The sequence below is a fragment of the Pleurodeles waltl genome, chromosome 11 (assembly GCF_031143425.1).
Source record: "Pleurodeles waltl isolate 20211129_DDA chromosome 11, aPleWal1.hap1.20221129, whole genome shotgun sequence".
In the NCBI taxonomy this organism is placed as follows: Eukaryota; Metazoa; Chordata; class Amphibia; order Caudata; family Salamandridae; genus Pleurodeles; species Pleurodeles waltl.
Window position 1 is genome coordinate 490,627,402 of NC_090450.1, and position 20,442 is coordinate 490,647,843.

Consider the following 20,442-nt stretch of genomic DNA (forward strand, 5'->3'; position numbering starts at 1 on the left):
CTCTGAAACTCTATGCCGGTCGACCTGAGAAACAAAACTAATGAGATTTGTTTCAGGAAAATGCTTAACACTTGACTATAATCCCTTTTAACTATTCTGTCCAGCACTACTTGCCATCACAGGCTGTGTTTCATTCAGCGCTAGAAAGCCTTCGGATAACTATGAGCTTTATAAATCAGCATAGAATAGAATACAGTCATCATTAAGTTAAATACATTACCCAGCCCCTCACAGTGCTTCGAAAAGACACTGCTTTTGACTTTGAGCATTTTATCAGCCTATGGAACAACGGGCCAGCTGACATTAAAAAAACAAGCAAACATCTCACGTTTAGCTTACAGTGCTGAAATTTCACCCCACTCTAGTCTTGATACAGAACCAACAGAAAAGAGGCCTGGGCAAAAGCAGAGGAGATAAGTAATCCGGGATAGGGTGGAAGTCAGAGCTAGGAGACAAGGCAAGAGAGCCAGAAGACAGGCACAAAGCTTGAGCTGGAGAAATTGGGGCGGAAGGTATGAATACTGACAGATGATCAATCCTGCATTAACCCTGTAGCTGCCATATCACAGTTGTCAGGTTCACCAGTAAGGCAAAATTCATAACGCAGACTGCTAAACAGAGACTCTTTCCCCTCTAGCCACTCACTGTCCTCTATAACCACCATCTGATAAGCCTCACTACACCATGAAATATGTCCAGATTGTGCAAGTTACAAGATTAATGCTATGTGCGCCAGCTCTTTACGAAATAGATGACAATAATGTTTGCTCTTAGGGGCATATTTATACTTTTTGGTGCAAAACTGCGAACCAAAGTTTAGCCCCAGTTTGCGCTATTCCTGAGCACTAGCCGGGCACCATATTTATGAAATGGTGTAAGCTGATGCAAAGGGTGGGCTAGCGTAAATAAAAATTAAAAAAACGTTCGCCGGGTGGGGTCGGCGGTATGGGAGAAGGGGGTTTAGTAAAAAAAGATGACTCTAACCAGCCTAGCGTAATTTCTGACGCAAAACCATCCATACCACATGGCTCCTGTCTTAGAAAAGACAGGAGTCATGCCCACCACCCCAATGGCCAGCAAAGGGGACCACTGTCCCCTGGGCATGCCCATTGCACCCTGTGCCATGCAGGGGGCCCCAAGTTGGGCCCCCGATGGCACTCTAATTAAAAATTAAAAAATATTTACCTATACTTACCCTACTTACCTGGGATAGGGTCCCCCATCCTCCAGTGTCCCTCTGGTGTGGGTGGGGGTGTTCCTGGGGCTTGAGTAGGGCACATGTGGCCCATTCCATGGTGTCTAACCATGGAAATGAGTCCACAGGTCCCTTAATGCCTGGTCTGACCCAAGCTTTGCACCATTATTTAGCCCCTCCTCCCACCCGTGCGTCATTTTAGCATGGGGGGATAAATGTGGGGCTATGGGGTTAGCACAATTTTTTAGATGGGGATTCCTACCTTGCATCTCATTGACGCAAGGTAGGTTCACGCATCTAAAAAGTTTTACAGACTCCAATATTTTGATGTTAGACGGGTAAACGTCAAAATATAAATATGGAGTTAGTTTTGTGCCGAAATTGCGGAAACAAATGACGCAAATTCAGCGCAAATGGGGTATAAATATGCCCCTAAGTGCTTTCTACATTTTACTGTTAAATATGCTACTGTTAAAATATGAAGGTATTTTAGACTTGGCGCAATAAACATTTGAACTACATTTTCTGTATCAAATTCACATGAAGCTCTAAGGATCATGTCATCTTTTATTTTCTAATTCACCATTCACTTTACAAGATGGTATAGCTTGACTTCTGCCAGTTTTTTTCAAATCCTATAATGCAGAACTTATATTTTTTTGAAATAGTACATCTGAATTACATCACCTTATAATTCAGCACTGAATCTACTTTGCAGCTCCTACATTCACGGTGTGAACTACAATGGTGGAGGCTGTTTTCTACATGAGTATAACACACTATACGGTAACATATGGTACCAAAATATTTGAAGACTAATATATCTATACGAACAATGCTTGGTAAGGTTACATTTTACAAAACAAGCATTGGCAAAACAAGTCCGATTTGGCTGCCAGCCTTCTGGCTTTGCCAATGCATGTTTAGTTTGTCATAGCTTTGTAAAACTTTTGTGTGGGGAGTTTCAGGGCCCTCACCAATATATATATATATAGAAAATTGCCTAAAAGAAATAAATCATTTTTGTTGGCCTCAAAAAGCACAGATTGCCATAGAGGCCCTAGGCATTGAAGGGAACTATTTTGTGTGTGGATATGCAATTCTTAAAAATGCCACTCTCGATCAAGTTAGCTATCTGATCACGTGCCACTTGCTGTTTGCTGTAGGGGCAGAAGAAAAATGTGACTGACACAGCAACAGACCAATGGATGAAGGGGGCTGGTTGAAAGCCTCAATAAGTAAATAATTAACATAAATGTAGTAAAAATCAAAAGCTCTTGAGTTGTGCTAGATCTTAAAAAATATAACACTGGAAGACTTTTTGAAAGGTACAATGTTGAGCCCACTCGCTCGTTCATTATTCAGGGCACCATCGCTAGGTGAGCTGATCTGGGCAGTTCATCAGTCATGAAGAAAGGTAAGTTGCTCTTCTCAGAAGAAGGCACAAAAAGGCAACAACATGAAAGCAGTTTTCTCTGTCAGTAGAATTTGCTTCTATTAAATCACACTGATAGGCAGTTGCTATTGTCTGTGGGCCGTCGTTCCTCTTAGTTTATTTCATCGGGAGTGACGTTCAGGATCACATCTTCATTTCCTCGGCGGACCACGATGGACAGAGTATCACTTCTCTTCACAGCTTCACTCACTTCTTCAGTAGTGATGACTGTTTTTCCGTTGATGCTGATAATAACGTCATGGTCTCGCATGCCAGAGCTAGAAATAAGAAAGAACATTTAAGTAAATCGGCAGAATAGTCACATGGATGCCCTCACAATTAAATTTGCTGACCACACACAGGGTCCTTGTCTTGTGAAAATATTGGTTTGTAATTGTGCAATGTTTAATTCTACTTTGAGACATTTTTTTTTTGCTCGAATTTGGTGCAAACTTAACTCCATATTTATAGTTTGACGCTAGACCTGTCTAGCTGCAAAATATTGGAGTTTGCACCATTTTGTGGATGTGTGAACCCACCATGCGTCAATGAGATGCAAGGTAGGTGTTCCCATCCAAAAAATGAGGCTATCCCATATTTATCCCCCGTGCTAAAATGATGCACGGGTGGGAGGTGGACCCAAATAATAGTGTTAAGCTTGCTCAGCGCCATTATTTAACGCCTGGGTCAGACCAGGCGTTAGGGGACCTGTGGACCCATTTCCACGGTCAAACACCATGAAATGGGTCCACAGGTGCCCACCCTAAGCCCCAGTAACACCCCCACCCACACCAGAGGGACACCAGAGGATGGGGTGCCACATCTCAGGTAAGTAGGGTAAGTGTAGGTAAGTATTTTTGTTATTTTTAGAAAGTGCCATTGGTGGCCATAATAAGGGGCCCTGTGCATGGCACTGTGTGCAATGATCATGCCCAGGGGACACTGGTCCCCTGTGATGGCCACTGGGGAGATGAGCATGACTCCTGTCTTTGTTTAAGACAGGAGTCATGTTTTAGGATGGTTGTGCGCCTGGAAATGACACAAGGCCAGTTAGAGGCATTTTTTTTTGCCGTTAACTAGCCTAACATCATTTTGTGATGCACAACCTCCTTTTCCCATACCGCCACCCCACCTGCTTAGCGTCATTTTTGTTGACGCTAGCCCAAGCTTAGCGCCATCTTGTGCCATTCCATAAATATGGCTCCCGGCTGGCGCTCAGGAATGGCGCATGCCGGTGGTAAACTTTTTGGTGCAAAACTGCGTCAGTGCAGTTTTGCAGCAAAAAGTTTAAATATGCCTCTAAGTTGCTGACAAGCCTTTGGAACATACCATGAAATTAAACAAACCGCTTTCCTACTGAAGGAAGAAAACGACCACCTACCGTTAATACTTTGTGGCACTGTTTTATTATTTTGGGGTTTGGTGAGTAGGCAACATAAAGAAAAATCATATTTAAATTAATACAGACTAGAGATAGGCTTTAGAGAGAGGTTACACTTCGGACTGTTCGCCCACTGTCATTGATGGGAGTGTCTGCAATCTTTAAAATGTCAGCTTAGCCCGTCTGCTTTAGGACTCAAAAGTTTTCTTCTCAGGGGCTTTCCATGGAGCTACGAGGCAGCTAGAGTCATCTAGCCAAAATATTTAAAACCCACATATGACAGGGGCATTGCAGTGGCTGATATAACCTCATATTATGGAGCAGAGAACTTGGTAAGGTAGATCAGGCTTTCCTGCTTGAAGAGTAGGCATGGCAAGGGACCCGATGACTCCACCTCCTATATTTGAAGACAACCTGTCTTCCTTTTCCACCTGCAACTACAGTAGTGTTCCATGCCTGAACAGATGGAAATTGAGACCTAGGATGGACACAGAAACTCCCAACATAAACTCTGTTTTGGATGGGATGGAGGGTTCAGCAGGCGATGGAGTTGCAGGACTTTAAACAGTGAGAGCTGACTGGCTTCTCCCGGCTGGGAGATATGGCCAGTGCGTTGATGAAATCATTCACAGACCTTCAAGCTGAATATGATTTACACAAAAGTCAGTTTTTCAGATACCTGCAGGTTCGCCATGCACTCATGCCTTAAGTAAAGGATTTGGTGCAACTGCCTGACTTTAGCCTGGTGGAGGTTGAGGCCGAGGCCCTGGATGAGGAGCTGGGATAGTACAAAATAATTCAGGTTTATCGGTCACTGATGGTTAACGCCCCTAGACTCCTTCCCCCATTTGGGGGCGATATGGGTGTGAGAACTAAGCTACCTAATACAGAGGATACTTGGAGGAAGGCACAGGCTTCACCGTGAGAGTCAGCTATAACATCAAATTTTAAACGCCTCCAACTGAAACACATGAGCATAATTCAGAGGGAACAATTATGGAAGATGAGGGTGGTAGATTCGCTGCTCCTTTTAAGATGCTCACAAAACTGACAAATGGTTCTGTGGGACTCATTCAAATATTCTCAAGAGGTAAAATTGCTTACCATTGTTTAAATATCTCACAAGGTCACAGTTTTATTATTCATTTGCAATAGGTGCTAGACAATATATCATTAAGGTGCAGACGGTGCAGTGCTCCTAAGTGCAATAGTGCAAAGATTATATATATAATACATTTATACAGCGTGGGTATTGAATAATTAAAAAATAATCAGTTCAGCATAAATATTGATCCAGATTGCCAAATTGCTGTAAATATTTCCCACATAATTGTTGAGGTATCAATCGACACATTAATTATAGTAGTACTTAGTATAGAAAATTCATCTGACGAAGCACCTCTCAGTTGTGTATATCTTGCTTATAAGTAGGTCTCATTTGGTGGCAAATAGCTTCCTCTCACCCAGTGGGCTAAATAAGCCTCTCCATATGCACTATACGCCACAAAACGGGACCACAGTGCGTCACGTCCACTCGTTCAAATGCAGTTTTACCTCTTGGGAATATTTGAAAGGGTCCCACAGAACCATCTGCCAATTTTGTTTGTATACCCAGGTTCTGTTGATTGGGCAGGCTGTATAGCAGTTTCCTAATTGTGCTTCACAGAAAATCGCAATTAGATAATCACTGTTCCTAAAATTTGTACATATGGCTCTAAGTAATGGCTGCTTTTGATATTTAAAATACTCCCTCATCCATTGCAAGGCAAGAACTCTAAAGGAGGCGGAATAAGACATCAGTTAGCCAGTAGCTTCGGGTGGAAAATAAATAGAGCTTTTAGCAAACATTTCACTAGTCAAGTCTTTGGACACACCTTTTTTAGTGATAAATCTCTTCCTTGCCCGCCCTCCTAATCACAATGCCAAGAAGCATTGGCAATGCCAAAAGGTCAGGCTTATACCTCAAAGTGCCTCTTTAGTCACCGGTAAGTGAGGGATGTTATAACCCTGTTCAGAGGGTCACAGGGCAAGTCTTTTATCACTTGACTCTCAGTGTTAGTTTGAGTCGAGGAGTCGAAGGTTTCATGCGGCAGGGGAGCAGAGGCAGGGGTGGGGAGGTCAACACAGGGAGGTGAACATAGACCCACAACTCAAATGAGTGCAATAGCAGCAATAAATGATTGTACAGTCAAATACTCGCTTGAAAAAAAGGAGTATTTATAGACCAACACAAAAAAAGAAAAATACAACATTAAAAACAGTACAACCAGTCCCCCTAAGGTCAGGGCTCTAGAATTTCAGTAGTGATTCCTTAGTTCCATTCCCCTCTTGCTAGCTGTAGTGTTTTATCCCCATTCAGTATAGGTAATATTCAGGTTAAGCCACTATAGTAGTTAGAGTCTCAGGAGTCCACTCCAAGTCCAATGAAAGTCATAAGTGTTCCAGCTCCAAACCGCTATATGGCAGGCAGGTTTCCATGTGGCCTGTTAATCAGTCTTCCTCGCACCAGCAGAACCTGCAAGATCAGAGTCTCTGAGCACGCCACCTCGTGGGCGCTGAAGTTGCAGTGGCTGTCTCCAGTAAGTACCACACATGCGGCCCTGCAGGGGCAGTGGCCAAGTGTCCTTGAGTTCCTCACATGCGGTCCTGCGGCCAGGTGTCCTCAATGCTCCTTAGGTGCTGGTAAGTTTACTTGGATCTTTTCCTAAGGTGTGGGTGAATTCGATGCTCCTGGCACAGAGCCTCAGTTGGTGCTTGGGCCTGCAAAGGTTACCTCAGCAGTCTCTTCCTCCCAACGAGGGTCTTGACCAGACCACACTCGATGCCTTCCTCTGGGTTTCCCAACCTGGCATATGAGGCTACCGTCCCCACTCCTTACAAGGGCTATAGCCAGATAGGCATGGAAGCAGTCTTCACGGAAGCCCCACCGGGCATACGGAGTCACTGACTTTATTCCGCATAAGTGTTATGGGCTGATAGGCATGGCAGGAATCTTCATGGAGGCCCCACCTGGCATACAGGGTCGCTGACTTCACTCCGTACATGGGCTATGACCTCATATCCACAGCAGTCCCACCTGGCATACAGGGATGCCGACTTCACTCTGTACATGGGCTACCACCCAATTGGTACAGTTTGCTGTCTCCTCACACCGCACTTCAGAGATCCAATCACCAGGATCTCTCACTGGACCTCGCTTCCTCCAGCACTCTTCTTGTCCGCACAGGCCATGGTCTTAGCAAGCAATCTGGCACCAGCCCTCCAGGATCCAGGGACAGGTGGATTCCCTGGGTGATGTCCTCTCACCCAGCTGGGAGACTGGCAGGCCTTAGCCTCCAGTCCTGTTCACAGGCAGAAGTCTTGAAGTGCTTCACCTCACACAGCCCGACTGGCAGTTTGACAGTTGACAATTTTGGGAGCTTTGAATTCCCCTTCTTATAGTCTATCTCCAGACACCAAAGCCCATATTTATACTTTTTTAGCGCAACATTTGCATCATTTTTTGACACAAAAGCAGCGCAAACGTACACAATATAATCGTATTTTGTAAGTTTGCGCGTTTTTTGCGTCAAGAAAATGACGCAAATGTGGCACTAAAAAGTAGAAATATGGGCCTTAATGTGATTTAGGGCCTGAGTCTTTGAAGTTTGTGGTAGGGGTATGCTTCCTTTTGAAATGCCCTCTCCTCTGTCCTGCCCTTCCCCCAGAAAGCAGTCTATCACAGCAGGAGTGACTCCAAATCTGATAGCTCCACAACACAGGCCATGGGAGTGACTAGAGGCTCACATCTGAGTGTCAGCAACAGTGATATGTGTATCAAAAGGTTTCTCAGGGCCTCAACCCTACTCTTCGTGATTTCCATATCAGCCTCATCCCCTTCCTGAGATGGGCCAAGGCCCTTTCCAGTGACCTTCCACTGAATCAAAGAGCACCTTTTAAAGTATACTGAAGACCCTGGCTCTCCCTTCCTCCAGTGTGTCCAGCTCAGCTCACAGGAATGCAGCAATCCACAAATCTGCCTGCGAGGGATCCGCCTGTCAATATATATGCCCTTGCGGTGCAGGTGCCACCTCGTTACACACAGCTGCAGTCTGGGGTTTATGGCCCTTGGACTCAGCACTTCGGCGTGTCTGGCAAGTAAGGACTCTGAGCCATGGAGGATCCACTGTCAGTTTACATGTCTGTGTCGTTCTGGCATTGCCTCCTTACACAGAGCTGCAGTCTGAGCCTTATGGTCCTTGTAGGCAGCCCTTCAGCACATCTGGCAGGTAAGAATCCCACTCCACAGGGGTACCACTGCCAATTTATATGCCTGTGAAGGGCTGGTCCTGCCTCCTTACGCACAGCTGCAATCTTGGTCTTATGGTCCTTGTAGTCAGCCCTTAGGTGTGTCTGGCAAGCAAGAATCCCATACTTGGGGATGGGGGGCTCGCAGTAAATATTTATGCCTATGCAATGCTGGCCTCGCCTCTTTACACACAGCTGCAGTCTGGACCTGATGGTCCTTGTAGTTAGCCTTTCTGTGTGTCTGGCAGGTAAGAATCCCCATACAGTCATATATACATACACCAGCCACACAAAATACAAAGACAACATCAATCAAGGCAAATTTTGGATGCCTCAAAATACCACAGAACCCTTCTCAAAATAATGGGAGATATTATCAAAACTGAATTTACCAATTGACCCTTTCATACCCTTTGAATGTCCATCTCTGCCACCTGTATGCCACAGATTGAAGGAAAAGTTACTTATTTGCAATCCTAGACCTCTTCCAGGAGAATCTTCATCTAAGTCATAAGCAATGAATAGCCCTGCTTGTGGGCAGAACTGTTCACTGCTTATGACTATTGTTGAGTATCCCTTGGGACAAAACTAGAGGTTACAACTCTTCACACTAGCAGCATTTTGAGTGAGCCACGTCACCGAAACAGGACTTCTTGATTTCAGAACCTGAAGATCTTCCCTTCACTAACCTCTTTCAGGATATGAGACCGTAAATTTTAGTACTCCAAGAGGACTTCATAGTGCCAGCCTTGTAAAAATATCAAGATCAGTTTGGTTGTTAAATGGCTGTAAAAGAACCAGACCCCTGAGTAATCATCCAAACAAGTAACAGAGCTTTGCAGCATCCTTAAACTCCCTTATAGCTTTTGCTTAGGTGGACACTGGTCTGAAGGGTGGACTTTTAAGCACAAAGATTTTGGTTAATAATGTTATTAAATTGAAACAGACATACAGTAGCCAATTTCGACTACTGTGTATTGTCTTTAAATGTTTTCATTCTCTGGCTCTAACTTATGTTCGCTTGTCTCAATTTATGTCCACCCCGTGCTTTAAGCTTTACCTCACTATACCTTCTTACTTTTCCTCATCTTCCCGGTGCTTTGTGTCCAACAGTTCACATTAAATCAGCCTCTTTTCTAGCTATGTTAAACTGTTATGCGACCACTTCGTATCAACCAACAATCAGTATAAGCATCAAATTGTTCATTCATCTTTTTGTACCATTCTGCTGAACTGTTAGACAATCAGTATAAAACACTATAATAATTAACTCATAAATAAATAAATAAATAAAATAAATAGTGTGGCCATCTTGGCCTCATGAATATTGTGGTTTCTTTTGACCACTCCTGCATGTATGTTGCACCACAAGAGAAAGAACATGTTTCATCTAAGAGGATGCAGCTAAAACCAAGCCAGTGTTAAAAGACAGTGGTATGAAGATGACATTCAAGTTTTGACTTCCTTGATGTGGTGCACTTTTGTCTAAAGGGACCATAAGGTGCTGGAAAGGTTAAACATGGTCTGGATTTCTAAGGTGAAATAACTTTAGTTTTAATTTGTTTTTTTCTCCTCTTTCTTCCTTCACACACAGGTCACCTACAAAATTGGGAAACGCAAATGCCCCCAGAGTATTACCAATGGGTCAAACTGATAGTTATTATTTCCACCCATCACTTTATTGCTGTCTAAATGAGTCTTCCTAAGTAGGAATGTATGCCTCATATGGGGTCCAAAATTGCTGTGCCAGTAGTACTCAAGCGCCATCTCTCTGATGAGGTCCAACAAGCCTGAAACTGGTCTGCCTTTGCTTATGCAACAATGCAGAGGAGACATGGCCTATCAGTTAGGGGCGGACTCCACTTGCTGGATAGAGCTAAGAATAGTCTGCTTATTGTTGGCCCCTGTCAGTAATGGTAAAGATGAGTTACAATTAAGTTCAATGAAATGCGCATAAAACAAGACCAACTGAACCATATCCATTCATCACTGTTCTATTTCGGAAGTCACATGGTCAAGAATTCAGACCAGAAGATTACTTTTTGAGGTGGGAAGCAGGATGATCTACATGTAGATGGGTTATGTCTGTAATGGCACAGATGCAAGCAGAAATACAGTGGATTTGAAGGCACCCCGTTTGGTTGTTGGCTCAGATATTGCCCTCAGATTGATGTAAGCAAATCCATCGACCATTTTTACTGCCTACAAGAGTTCTTATAGCGGAATGAGTATGCCCAGACACAGGCCACGAGCTGCATATGCCATAGGGAGTCTAGCTGTACCTCTGTAATAAAAGTAAATGATTACTGAAATTTAACAGTTTTGTAAATTTATTAGAGTGAAAACTGTAAACTGTGAAATGTCAAAACTGTACACATCTGTAGACGCCAATGTCTTCCCTAAATGTGAATTCAATAAAGATCATTGTAAAGTAAAATATGCAGCTTTTTATTATGTGTTAGTTCTCAAATTCTGATGCTTTGCTTTGTATAGCCTCAATGATAGGGACAGGGACGTGGAAAATGGAAAAAGATAATGCCAGGAGTACGTACCTGTAAAGTTCATTATTACATTCCTTTCCTTCCTCCCATCCCCTGATACGCTGTGGATCTGGGATGGTGTTGTTTGGTTTAGGTAGAGAACATAGACAATCATATGAGGGTTGTAATTAGAAAGAGTAGGACTGGTAATGGAGATTACCAGTAAGCAACCCAGGCATTTATCAGCATGGCCATAAGTTGCTAAACTGTATGTGTGATGCCTGGTTGTATGTCTGATGCTTCCTTCAAATCAAAGTGATGGTTGACATGTCTCATGAGCTTCCACAGGTGACACAAATGGAAACAGTAACATACACACATTCTGCCAATTATGATACGTTTTTCCCAATCTCATGAAAGTACAAAGGCCTTGATTTAAGAGGGCCTAGCCCCACTTTAGTGCCACCTTGGTCTCATTTTTTTGATGTTAAGGCAGCACTTCGGTGACCTTTTCCCCGTGCCATATTTACAAAGTGGCGCCATGAATGCATTTGACCACTTTGTAACCCTTTGGCTACATTATGCCTGCGCCAGGCATAATGTATGCAAAGGGGTGTTCCCCATTGGGGAGTGGAGGGGGGTGAATAAATGGTACATAAAATCTAAAATAATTCTTTACTTCATTTTTTTCAGCACTTTTAACGCCTGCTCAAAGCAGCTGTTAAAAGGGGGGAAACCATTGTTTACAATGGGCCCCTATGTACTGTTCAGGGTTGGCGCCATAATTTTGGCACTAACCCCGAACAGTACATCAATAGCATCAGAAATTCTGATGCTATTGGCACCTACCCTGCGCCATGGTGTGCCGTATTGTACATACATGTAATGTAGCACCACTTTTCATAAATCTGGCCCAAAGTGTTTTGCAATTGTAATGGTATTCAATTAAATTAATTATGATCCCTAACTAACCCATGGGTAATTTCTCTTTATTGAAGTGTAGGTGTATTGTCAGTGAACAGTAAAATCATTGATATCCTTTTTAATAACTATAAAACACAAATGTGTTTGTGGACGTTGTGTATATATTCTCCTTTATGTACTCAGTAAATCCACGTTCTTACCCCGCAGCAGCAGTGCCTGGGATCACTTCAAACACATAAACACCAGAGTTCACGTCGGGGAAATCCTTATCACGAATTTTAAGTTCACGGATGAGACTGTAAAAAGGAAAGACTGTTACAATCTTGACCCCCAGAATACATTATTATAATTATATTTCAGTTTCCCATTCGTACTGAACTTCTGTGCTAAATATAAAAATCTTATCCTTTATAATCACCAGATCATAAAGTTCAGATCTTATCAGACAATTAGTTAGCTTCGTTTAGGGACAAAAACATGGACGGATCCTAAGCGTTCTGTGAAAGTCATATGTTGAAGTCTGACAAGGGATTGGGTGAGCTATATTCTCTACCTTACCTTCTCTCTTCCATGTCTCTTTTTTGAAACGACCCACCTGGTCCACTAGGCTTTTGGATTAACCCGGACTGGAAAGTAAAATAATTACTGGCTAAATTGTACAAACCAGTCTCACAGTGCAAGATGCCATAAGCATAAGACGCGGCATCCTGTTTAGGCTCATAGGGGAGGGATGCAAATGCAATCAACGCGAACAAAAGGGTGACCACCACGTGCTATTAATTAATCATTAATTCGTATACACAGAGATTTAAAACAGTGTGCAGAGCACGTATATTTCTTTGATATGATTCAATCAATTATTCAAAGTCAAAGCACTCCATAAATATCGAAACTTTGATATTTTACAAAACATGACACATATAAATCGAAAAACGATAGGTCTTAATTACAAAAAACTTTTCTACATTACAAAATTTGAAACAATAACAGACAGTATCCTTAAAGGTTACCACCTATGATAAATCTTGTAATCATGATTTGGTGGGAGTTGTTCAATAAGAAATTAATGGGATCCCGGATAAGGGTTTTTTAAACAAAGAGGCATATTTATGAGCCCCTGGCCCCACCGGAGGGTCACCTTTCATGATGCTCCGGTGGCACAATGTCCTGCGCCATATTTACAAGGTGGCGTTAAGCCGCTTTTTGTGCTTAACGGCACCTTGTAAATACGGCCCATTCACACGCAGCCCTTTGCGTGGAAGGGGCATACAATGGGTGTTGCTGTGGGCATGCCACTGCAACACCCATTGTATTTTGACGCTGTCGCGGATTTATGAGTTTTCGTAAACCTGAGGCAGCGCCAAAATCTAATGCCACCCCAGGGGTGGCGTTAGCAAGGCGCAATGAAGAGGAGTACTTTTATTCCTCCTAGTTTTTTTTGCTTTTTCTATGTGTATGGCATTGTGGTGTCAGGATACGTGCGTTGGTGCTAGGCAGCTCAATTTAGCACCAGCGCAGAGAACAACACGGGGTGCGCCATATTCAAATAAATAAAGCACATCCCTGTGTTGTGAAAATGACGGAGCGTGGTGACGCCAAATTTGGCGCAGTGTCGCGCTCTGTCATTTTCTGTTAAATATGGGCAAACATTTCTAACGCCAGCCATCCTTTCTAGAAAAAAGGGTGGGAAAACTGTGGGTTAACCAAACGCACCTCTACCCACTAATGTGTACACAGCAGACGTGTTTCCACCTCCATCTTGTTGGGTTTACTCCTGAACGACGGCATCATCGCATGGTTTGCTTTAGTGAATGGACACCTGTAAAGTTACGCATAATGGAATGCTTGTGCAGTAAAGAAGGAGTAGTCCTGATTAAATGGCACTCTTTGTCACAACAATCTTATACCGCCCAGATCATGATGTCTTGCTACTATTAATTTACCGCTCTATTAGTACATTATCACAGAAACTCAGAAAGCATGCCTGAATCTCCCCTGACTTCTTGGCTCCTCATAAGGCAAATTACTATTTTCAACTTCCAGTCCCTTACTTAGAACAACATAGTCCAAAACCAAGCACCCCCTTCTCCACCTCCTTCATTTTACTCTTTCACCAGTTTGAAGTTATTCACCTATCCTGATCCTAAAACTTCACAGCTGGACATCGATAATAGTAAGGTGTAAACATAAGGCATCAGCAAGGGACATTACACCAATGGAGCTACTTTTCCTGAACTTTCATCGATACACAACTCGCACCCTGATCAGTAATGCTGCTCGCCTAGATCATGTAAACTATCTGCAGTATCATTCAAATTTTTACAGTACACTTGCCTACAATGCAATGCGTAAAATCTCAAAACCAACAAGGTTACTTTGAAAAAAGGCAGGAGTAGAACAGATATGGTGGTGTTAGAGGAAAAGCACATTTTATTTGAGAGTCTGCTGAAGCAGGTGTCTTAACTAGAAATAATGAACGAATGTTTATGTATTCTGAATAATGAATTTGTAGAAAATGAATAACGTAGAGAAAATAATGCACCCATTTGAAAATGTGAGCTCGGAGAAATGGCCACCAATGTTCACAAAATGTACTAATTAATGATTAATACTTATGAAATATTGAACATGTTTTAAATGAATGTAGTAATATGTCATATTAAGGGTCATGAAGTATGCTCTAGCTTCTGAATTGTAAGCCTTAACTTAGCGAGTGTCTTGGCCTAGGTTGCCAGGCCTCAGGCAAAAGCTGTATTTCTTAGCGGTTGATAAAATGCTGACAGACTGAACTAAACTGTGAAATGTCAAATGTCTTGTTAAAAGAGCTTAACCAAAGCTTTCTGTGAGAACCATCAGACGGGAGACGATATTCATAGTAATGTAACAAAATGTGTGTAATGTGTGTGAGATGTGCTTTCCCAGGACGCGAACCATGAAGAAACTGACTGGAGATGAAGGTGCAACAAATTTGTTACCTTACGACCCGGATGATGAAGACATCGTTAATAGTAAGGTGTAAACATAAGGCATCAGCAAGGGACATTACACCAATGGAGCTACTTTTCCTGAACTTTCATCGATACACAACTCGCACCCTGATCAGTAATGCTGCTCGCCTAGATCATGTAAACTATCCGCAGTATCATTCAAATTTTTACAGTACACTTGCCTACAATGCAATGCATAAAATCTCAAAACCAACAAGGTTACTTTGAAAAAAGGCAGGAGTAGAACAGATATGGTGGTGTTAGAGGAAAAGCACATTTCATTTGAGAGTCTGCTGAAGCAGGTGTCTTAACTAGAAATAATGAATGAATGTTTATGTATTCTGAATAATGAATTTGTAGAAAATGAATAACGTAGAGAAAATAATGCACCCATTTGAAAATGTGACCTTGGAGAAATGGCCACCAATGTTCACAAAATGTACAAATTAATGATTAATACTTATGAAATATTGAACATGTTTTAAATGAATGTAGTAATATGTCATATTAAGGGTCATGAAGTATGCTCTAGCTTCTGAATTGTAAGCCTTAACTTAGCGAGTCTCTTGGCCTAGGTTGCCAGGCCTCAGGCAAAAGCTGTATTTCTTAGCGGTTGATAAAATGCTGACAGACTGAACTAAACTGTGAAATGTCCATTGTCTTGTTAAAAGTGCTTAACCAAAGCTTTCTGTGAGAACCATCAGACGGGAGACGATATTCACAGTAATGTAACAAAATGTGTGTAATGTGTGTGAGATGTGCTTTCCCAGGACGTGAACCATGAAGAAACTGACTGGAGATGAAGGTGCAACAAATTTGTTACCTGACGACCCGGATGATGAAGACATCGTAAAGTGGGCCAATCAACTTTGTGTGAAGAGCGAAATATTAGAATTCATATATTTGATGTAGAAATATTATTGGGTTTTGTATAAATGTATGATTAACTGACCAATGGGGAATTAGGGGATAGTTTAGGTGACTTTGATATAACAACGTGACAGAGGAGAATTACTGAGAGATGCTTTAGGAGATTTTAGGGAATTACTGCAATATTTGAGAGAAGAAGAGACTTTAGAGGAGAGATTTGAGATTCTGTCATTGGGCTCATACTCTCTGACTGAGAGCTTGATGCTTGCTGATCGATTGATGACCCGAGGACGAAGACTGATTCTGCTTGCTGACCCATACTGTGGATAGGTAGATATGACAATGTGACTGAATTGCATTTTTATGCCTTTTCTTTCTAGGTACCAACTGCGCTGTTTTGATGAGACTCATAGCTAGAAGTTTTTCACAATTGTTTTGCATGAAGCCCAACATGCTGATGCTTATCTGGGTTAGATGAGGGTATTCACATGCCGGCTGACAAATTACAAGGACAAAATGTTTGACGAGTTATCTTGCTGAATTCAATGTATCACATATCTTTATTGCAGCTGACTCTGCTTTTGATTTGCACCTTTGCTTTAGAATGTGTTGTGATTCAAGCTTTGATTAGATTGCGTTTCTTCCGTCGCTTTGGTCAACCAGTATTGTTCTTATATATATTTCATTTGATTTTGAGATTAATCTACATGACTTTAGCATTGTTAATATAAGGGAAATAAAAGTACTAAACTTTTACTAAAGGTGTGATTATTCAATGCTGAAAGGTCATGGTGCGTGATATTTACTGACTCCATTGATTTTGACTAATGATTATTGACTGTTGCGTATTGATTCTTGATTATTGTTCATGTATTTGGGCTATGGCGAGAACATATTAAATGAGTCAAAAGGTTTATCGAACTATTCGCATCCCCTTGCAAGTTTACTTATTAAGGTCAGACGCGCTAACAAGTCTGAAGCTTTCAAACCGGTGCTGCCCCGTCTTAAAAGAACATTTAGAAGGTGCACCTGCATATCAATCAATGCTATGTAGCAATAGCGTCTGGAAATCATTAAAGGTGTTGGGGTATAAGACACCTGCGTACATCAAAAGTCACAACACAACGTCATCAAAGGGGTTTGTGGTGGTGAAAAATGATGGGGTGTTATAATGTGTAGCATATCTACTACAAAACTTTGGTCTCTAAAAGGGCACTGGTGAAATGTCTCTGTATGTTCAAGGTATGCAAAGCAAGCCTGATGCTGCAGGTTCACCCAAACCAAGTCCATTTTGAGAACACTGCATCAAATGGTGCATGTGTCAGCACAGTTTAAAAAAGCTACAAATGATGGAGGTAGTTCGGAAAATGTTATTTTACATGGCCTATCATTTACATAAGAATCTGTTTTCACTTCCACATTTCAGTTTCTATTATTTTTCGATCCTCTTCCTTCCACATAGATTCTCATTTGTCTTTTATGAATGGGAATCTCATATGTAGGGGCATGGTATAAGAAATACACACATCTTACAAATCTCATGAAGCCCTGGACTTTTTTTAGACTCATACAATAGGGATGTTGTTATGGTTTGGAGACACTACAGGTTCAGGAAGCAAATTAATTACATTTAATTTACAGATTAGGGTTTCACACTTGGTAATGATTATCATTAAAATATCTGCTTTCATTATATGTCTGAGAAGGTAATAGCTCTGCCCCAGACATCCCTTTGTCAAGTTATGATAGTGCACAAATGTTGCCATATAGAGCTTTGCTACAAGCTCCTCATTTTGGACAAATTAAACGTAACGCCCACAACCAAAGTTTCCCATTTTTATGTCTCTCTCCTCCAAAATCTTTGCCCTGAAATACTAGCTGTTCGTTTTTTGATACACAAACCCCTAGACCATTATTATCGGATACACACAAGTACTGCTGTGAGGCATGGATAGATTCTGCCTTGCACACCTATGTATCACTTTATATGCCAATGGTGCACACTGTAAGCCAACACGTTGCACTATTAAACTACAAATAGCATTAAACAATGTTATGCATCATTATTCCATGGATTTCCGTCACAGGTTAGGGTAATTACACAGGGGCCAAAATTATAACTGGGGCAGTTAGAATAAAGCCATGATACTCATAATAAGGCAATAATTACCACCATTACAAGAGGGCACCATTATTGCAGTAATGGGCACCATCATGCCATGAATGCCCACAAAATATTTGAAATTACCACCAAAATAACGGCTATAAATATGCAGATGGGGGAACCATCATGTCATGTTTGCCCACAATATGCCTGGAATTACCACTATTATGCCAGGTAAGCATTAAACCAGGGGTTAGCACCAAAATACCATAGATGTCTGCAACCGTCTAAAACTTATCATCATTATGCCAGTGTCAGCATCATAAACACAGTTGGAAGAGGGCACCATACTGCCATGAACTCCAACAATTTGTTAAGAAGTATCATCATCATAATGGTGCGCAAAGTTCTGTCTTGAAACAGCCAATGTCCCATTTTCAGGTCCTACAATTAGGTATTGGGGTACGCACAGGTTAGGGATGACAAAGAACCAGGACAAAAGGTAGCATTAGTATTAAACAAATGCCTTCTGTGTGGCCACAGGAGGGATTAAGGCAACAACACTGTAATCCGGAGATTCACACTCGAAGTTAAACCATCACTTGTGTAATAGGAGATGTAGCCAGGAGGAGTCTAGAAGTATGTTTGCCTATATGTTGCAACCCTAGTGAGCACGTTACAAACATATGCTTGAGAATATCTCTAAACCACTGAAAATCATTTTGTTTCTGCGGAGGCTGTAGAGACCTAGTAAGCAATGCATTATCTTCCATGGTAGGAGAAATAAAATTGGTAATGTTTCAAGGTGGATGCTGGCAGTTAAATAATAGGCATCTGAGGAGTCTGGATGTGCACTAGAAATGTATGTCATGGACTCACTCAAAAATCAAGTTTAAAGATGGGGATGCAGTAATGGTATAGGATCCCCAGGCCGTGAGCAAGGAGCCCAAGAACCCCATGAACAGCACAGTAGTGCAGTGGATCTACAGACCAAGCACAAATGTGTAGTCCATACATTGATTTCTAGTTAGGTTCCTGTCTCTTGGCAGCTTACATAAGTGTTTGATATACATATTAAATAGCAATGGGGAGAGGACCGGTCCTTAGAGGATTTTACATGGTGAGAGAACCGGGTGAGACTTTGAGACTTTAACTTTCATCTCATGTGTATGGCCCTGTAGGAATGATGTAAATCATATTAGTTCTTTCTCATTAACATCAAAATGTGCTAGCGTGGTGGTCCACTCTTTCTAATGCAGGCAAACGATTCAGGAGGATGACCACTTAGGCTTCCAGAACTATTTGTTCCGGTCCAGCCTTTATAATGTCACCAATCTGTGTTTCAGCCTATCATTTTATCTTGTACTAACTAAGGCAATTGTACCTTGGCCTTCCCAAATATCTCCAAAAAAGATTCAATGTATTTAGAATCTTGCGGTCAGGCTTCTTCTAGCATTGCCACAACCCTACTTAAGTTGTTCATGGGGTCCCAGTGGCAAATAGATCAATTTTAGGTCTCTCTGCATCTGTCATTTCAAATATTGACTATACGTTTATTTGCACTAGAATTACCAAGCCATACTTTGTTCTTGGCTGAAGCCAGTTTTGCTAATATCCCTTGTGTCAGATGGGCTTGTCTTGGTGGATGCTTATTCCTTTACCTTATTCATAAATACAGGAATGTTGTACAGTGAACCTCGCTATTTCTGCATCTGAAAAGGCCTGGAAACCTGGATTTTTGGCTAATGTACCTTGTCCTTCTTCCTCCTTGTCAGGCTGTCCGAGAGCCAGGCCACCCAGTTCTGGATAGCAGTCACACTTTATTAATACCTTCATTTTCATCATCCTCTTTTGAGAATGCATGGTGTGTCTTTTCAATCTTAGAGGATGGTGGTTTCCATGCCATAACCTTATTTGAAGCTTGGTTCTTATTCTTCAAGGGAAATGTTTGTAGGCATGAATATGTACAGTTACATAGCTACAGAGCTGCTAATGTGAGACAAAAGAGGGCTTGAATCTATTCATGTCAAAGGGATCATCTCAGGGTTTTTAGCCATCAGTATCACCTGGTCCATCTTCTGCTTTGTAAGGATTTGCTCTAGATATCAAGTTGAATAATGAGCTGGAGACCAAATGAGCCCAGGTTTTGACATCTCCTTGACCACAGAGGCAAAAAGTGGTTAGCCTAGGTAGCTTGATAATTGTGGTGCAGTAGGCGTTTCTTCAATGAGCTCAGGATATACATGGAACTAATTCTTGCTAGCTCACAAATAATTTGTACTACTGCACATGTGAGCAATGAGAAGCAGAGATTTCTAGACTGATTTATAGGATGTTTCTAAAGTATTATGCAAGTTCAAAGCACTTGTCTGTTAAATAGGTGATTGGTTTAATGGTTAGGGAATTGCAAGCATGCCTTATCACATTAAAGATCTTATTTGGTCAGTTATTTGCAATATCCAGAGCACAAAAATTGTTTTGGGTGGCATTTTGTCACCGTCATCTCTGAGATGTGAAGTACGTAATTCTCTCTGTGAATAGCACTGTAGAGTACAACAGGCCTCATTGTTTTAGGTTTTTTCTTTTGAAATTTAGGCGCACTAGTTAGCTGATGATGCTTGTCATTCTGTTATCCAAAAGGGTTCTCACACTATATAATTGAATTTTTTCCTCTAGTGCCAGGCATGACGATAAAACCTGGTCAAACATGCCAAAGTTTATGTCTTACAAGTCTCTAACCTGAAGTATCTGTACTTTCTGATGCTCTGAATAATTTCAA

General features: G+C 41.7%; 1 protein-coding gene across 1 annotated transcript in view; it reads right to left on the reverse strand.

Moving 5' to 3' along the window:
- Positions 1–1,748: 1,748 nt before the first annotated feature.
- Positions 1,749–20,442, reverse strand: part of LOC138265810 (serine protease HTRA1-like) — a 579,494-nt gene continuing 560,800 nt past the window's right edge. Inside the window, exons 8-9 of the mRNA XM_069213870.1 lie at positions 11,903–11,998; positions 1,749–2,908 (exon numbers count right to left, since the gene is read on the reverse strand). Coding sequence (XP_069069971.1) covers positions 2,743–2,908; positions 11,903–11,998 — 262 coding nt within the window. The 3' untranslated portion in view covers positions 1,749–2,742. The remainder of the gene's footprint in view (positions 2,909–11,902; positions 11,999–20,442) is intronic.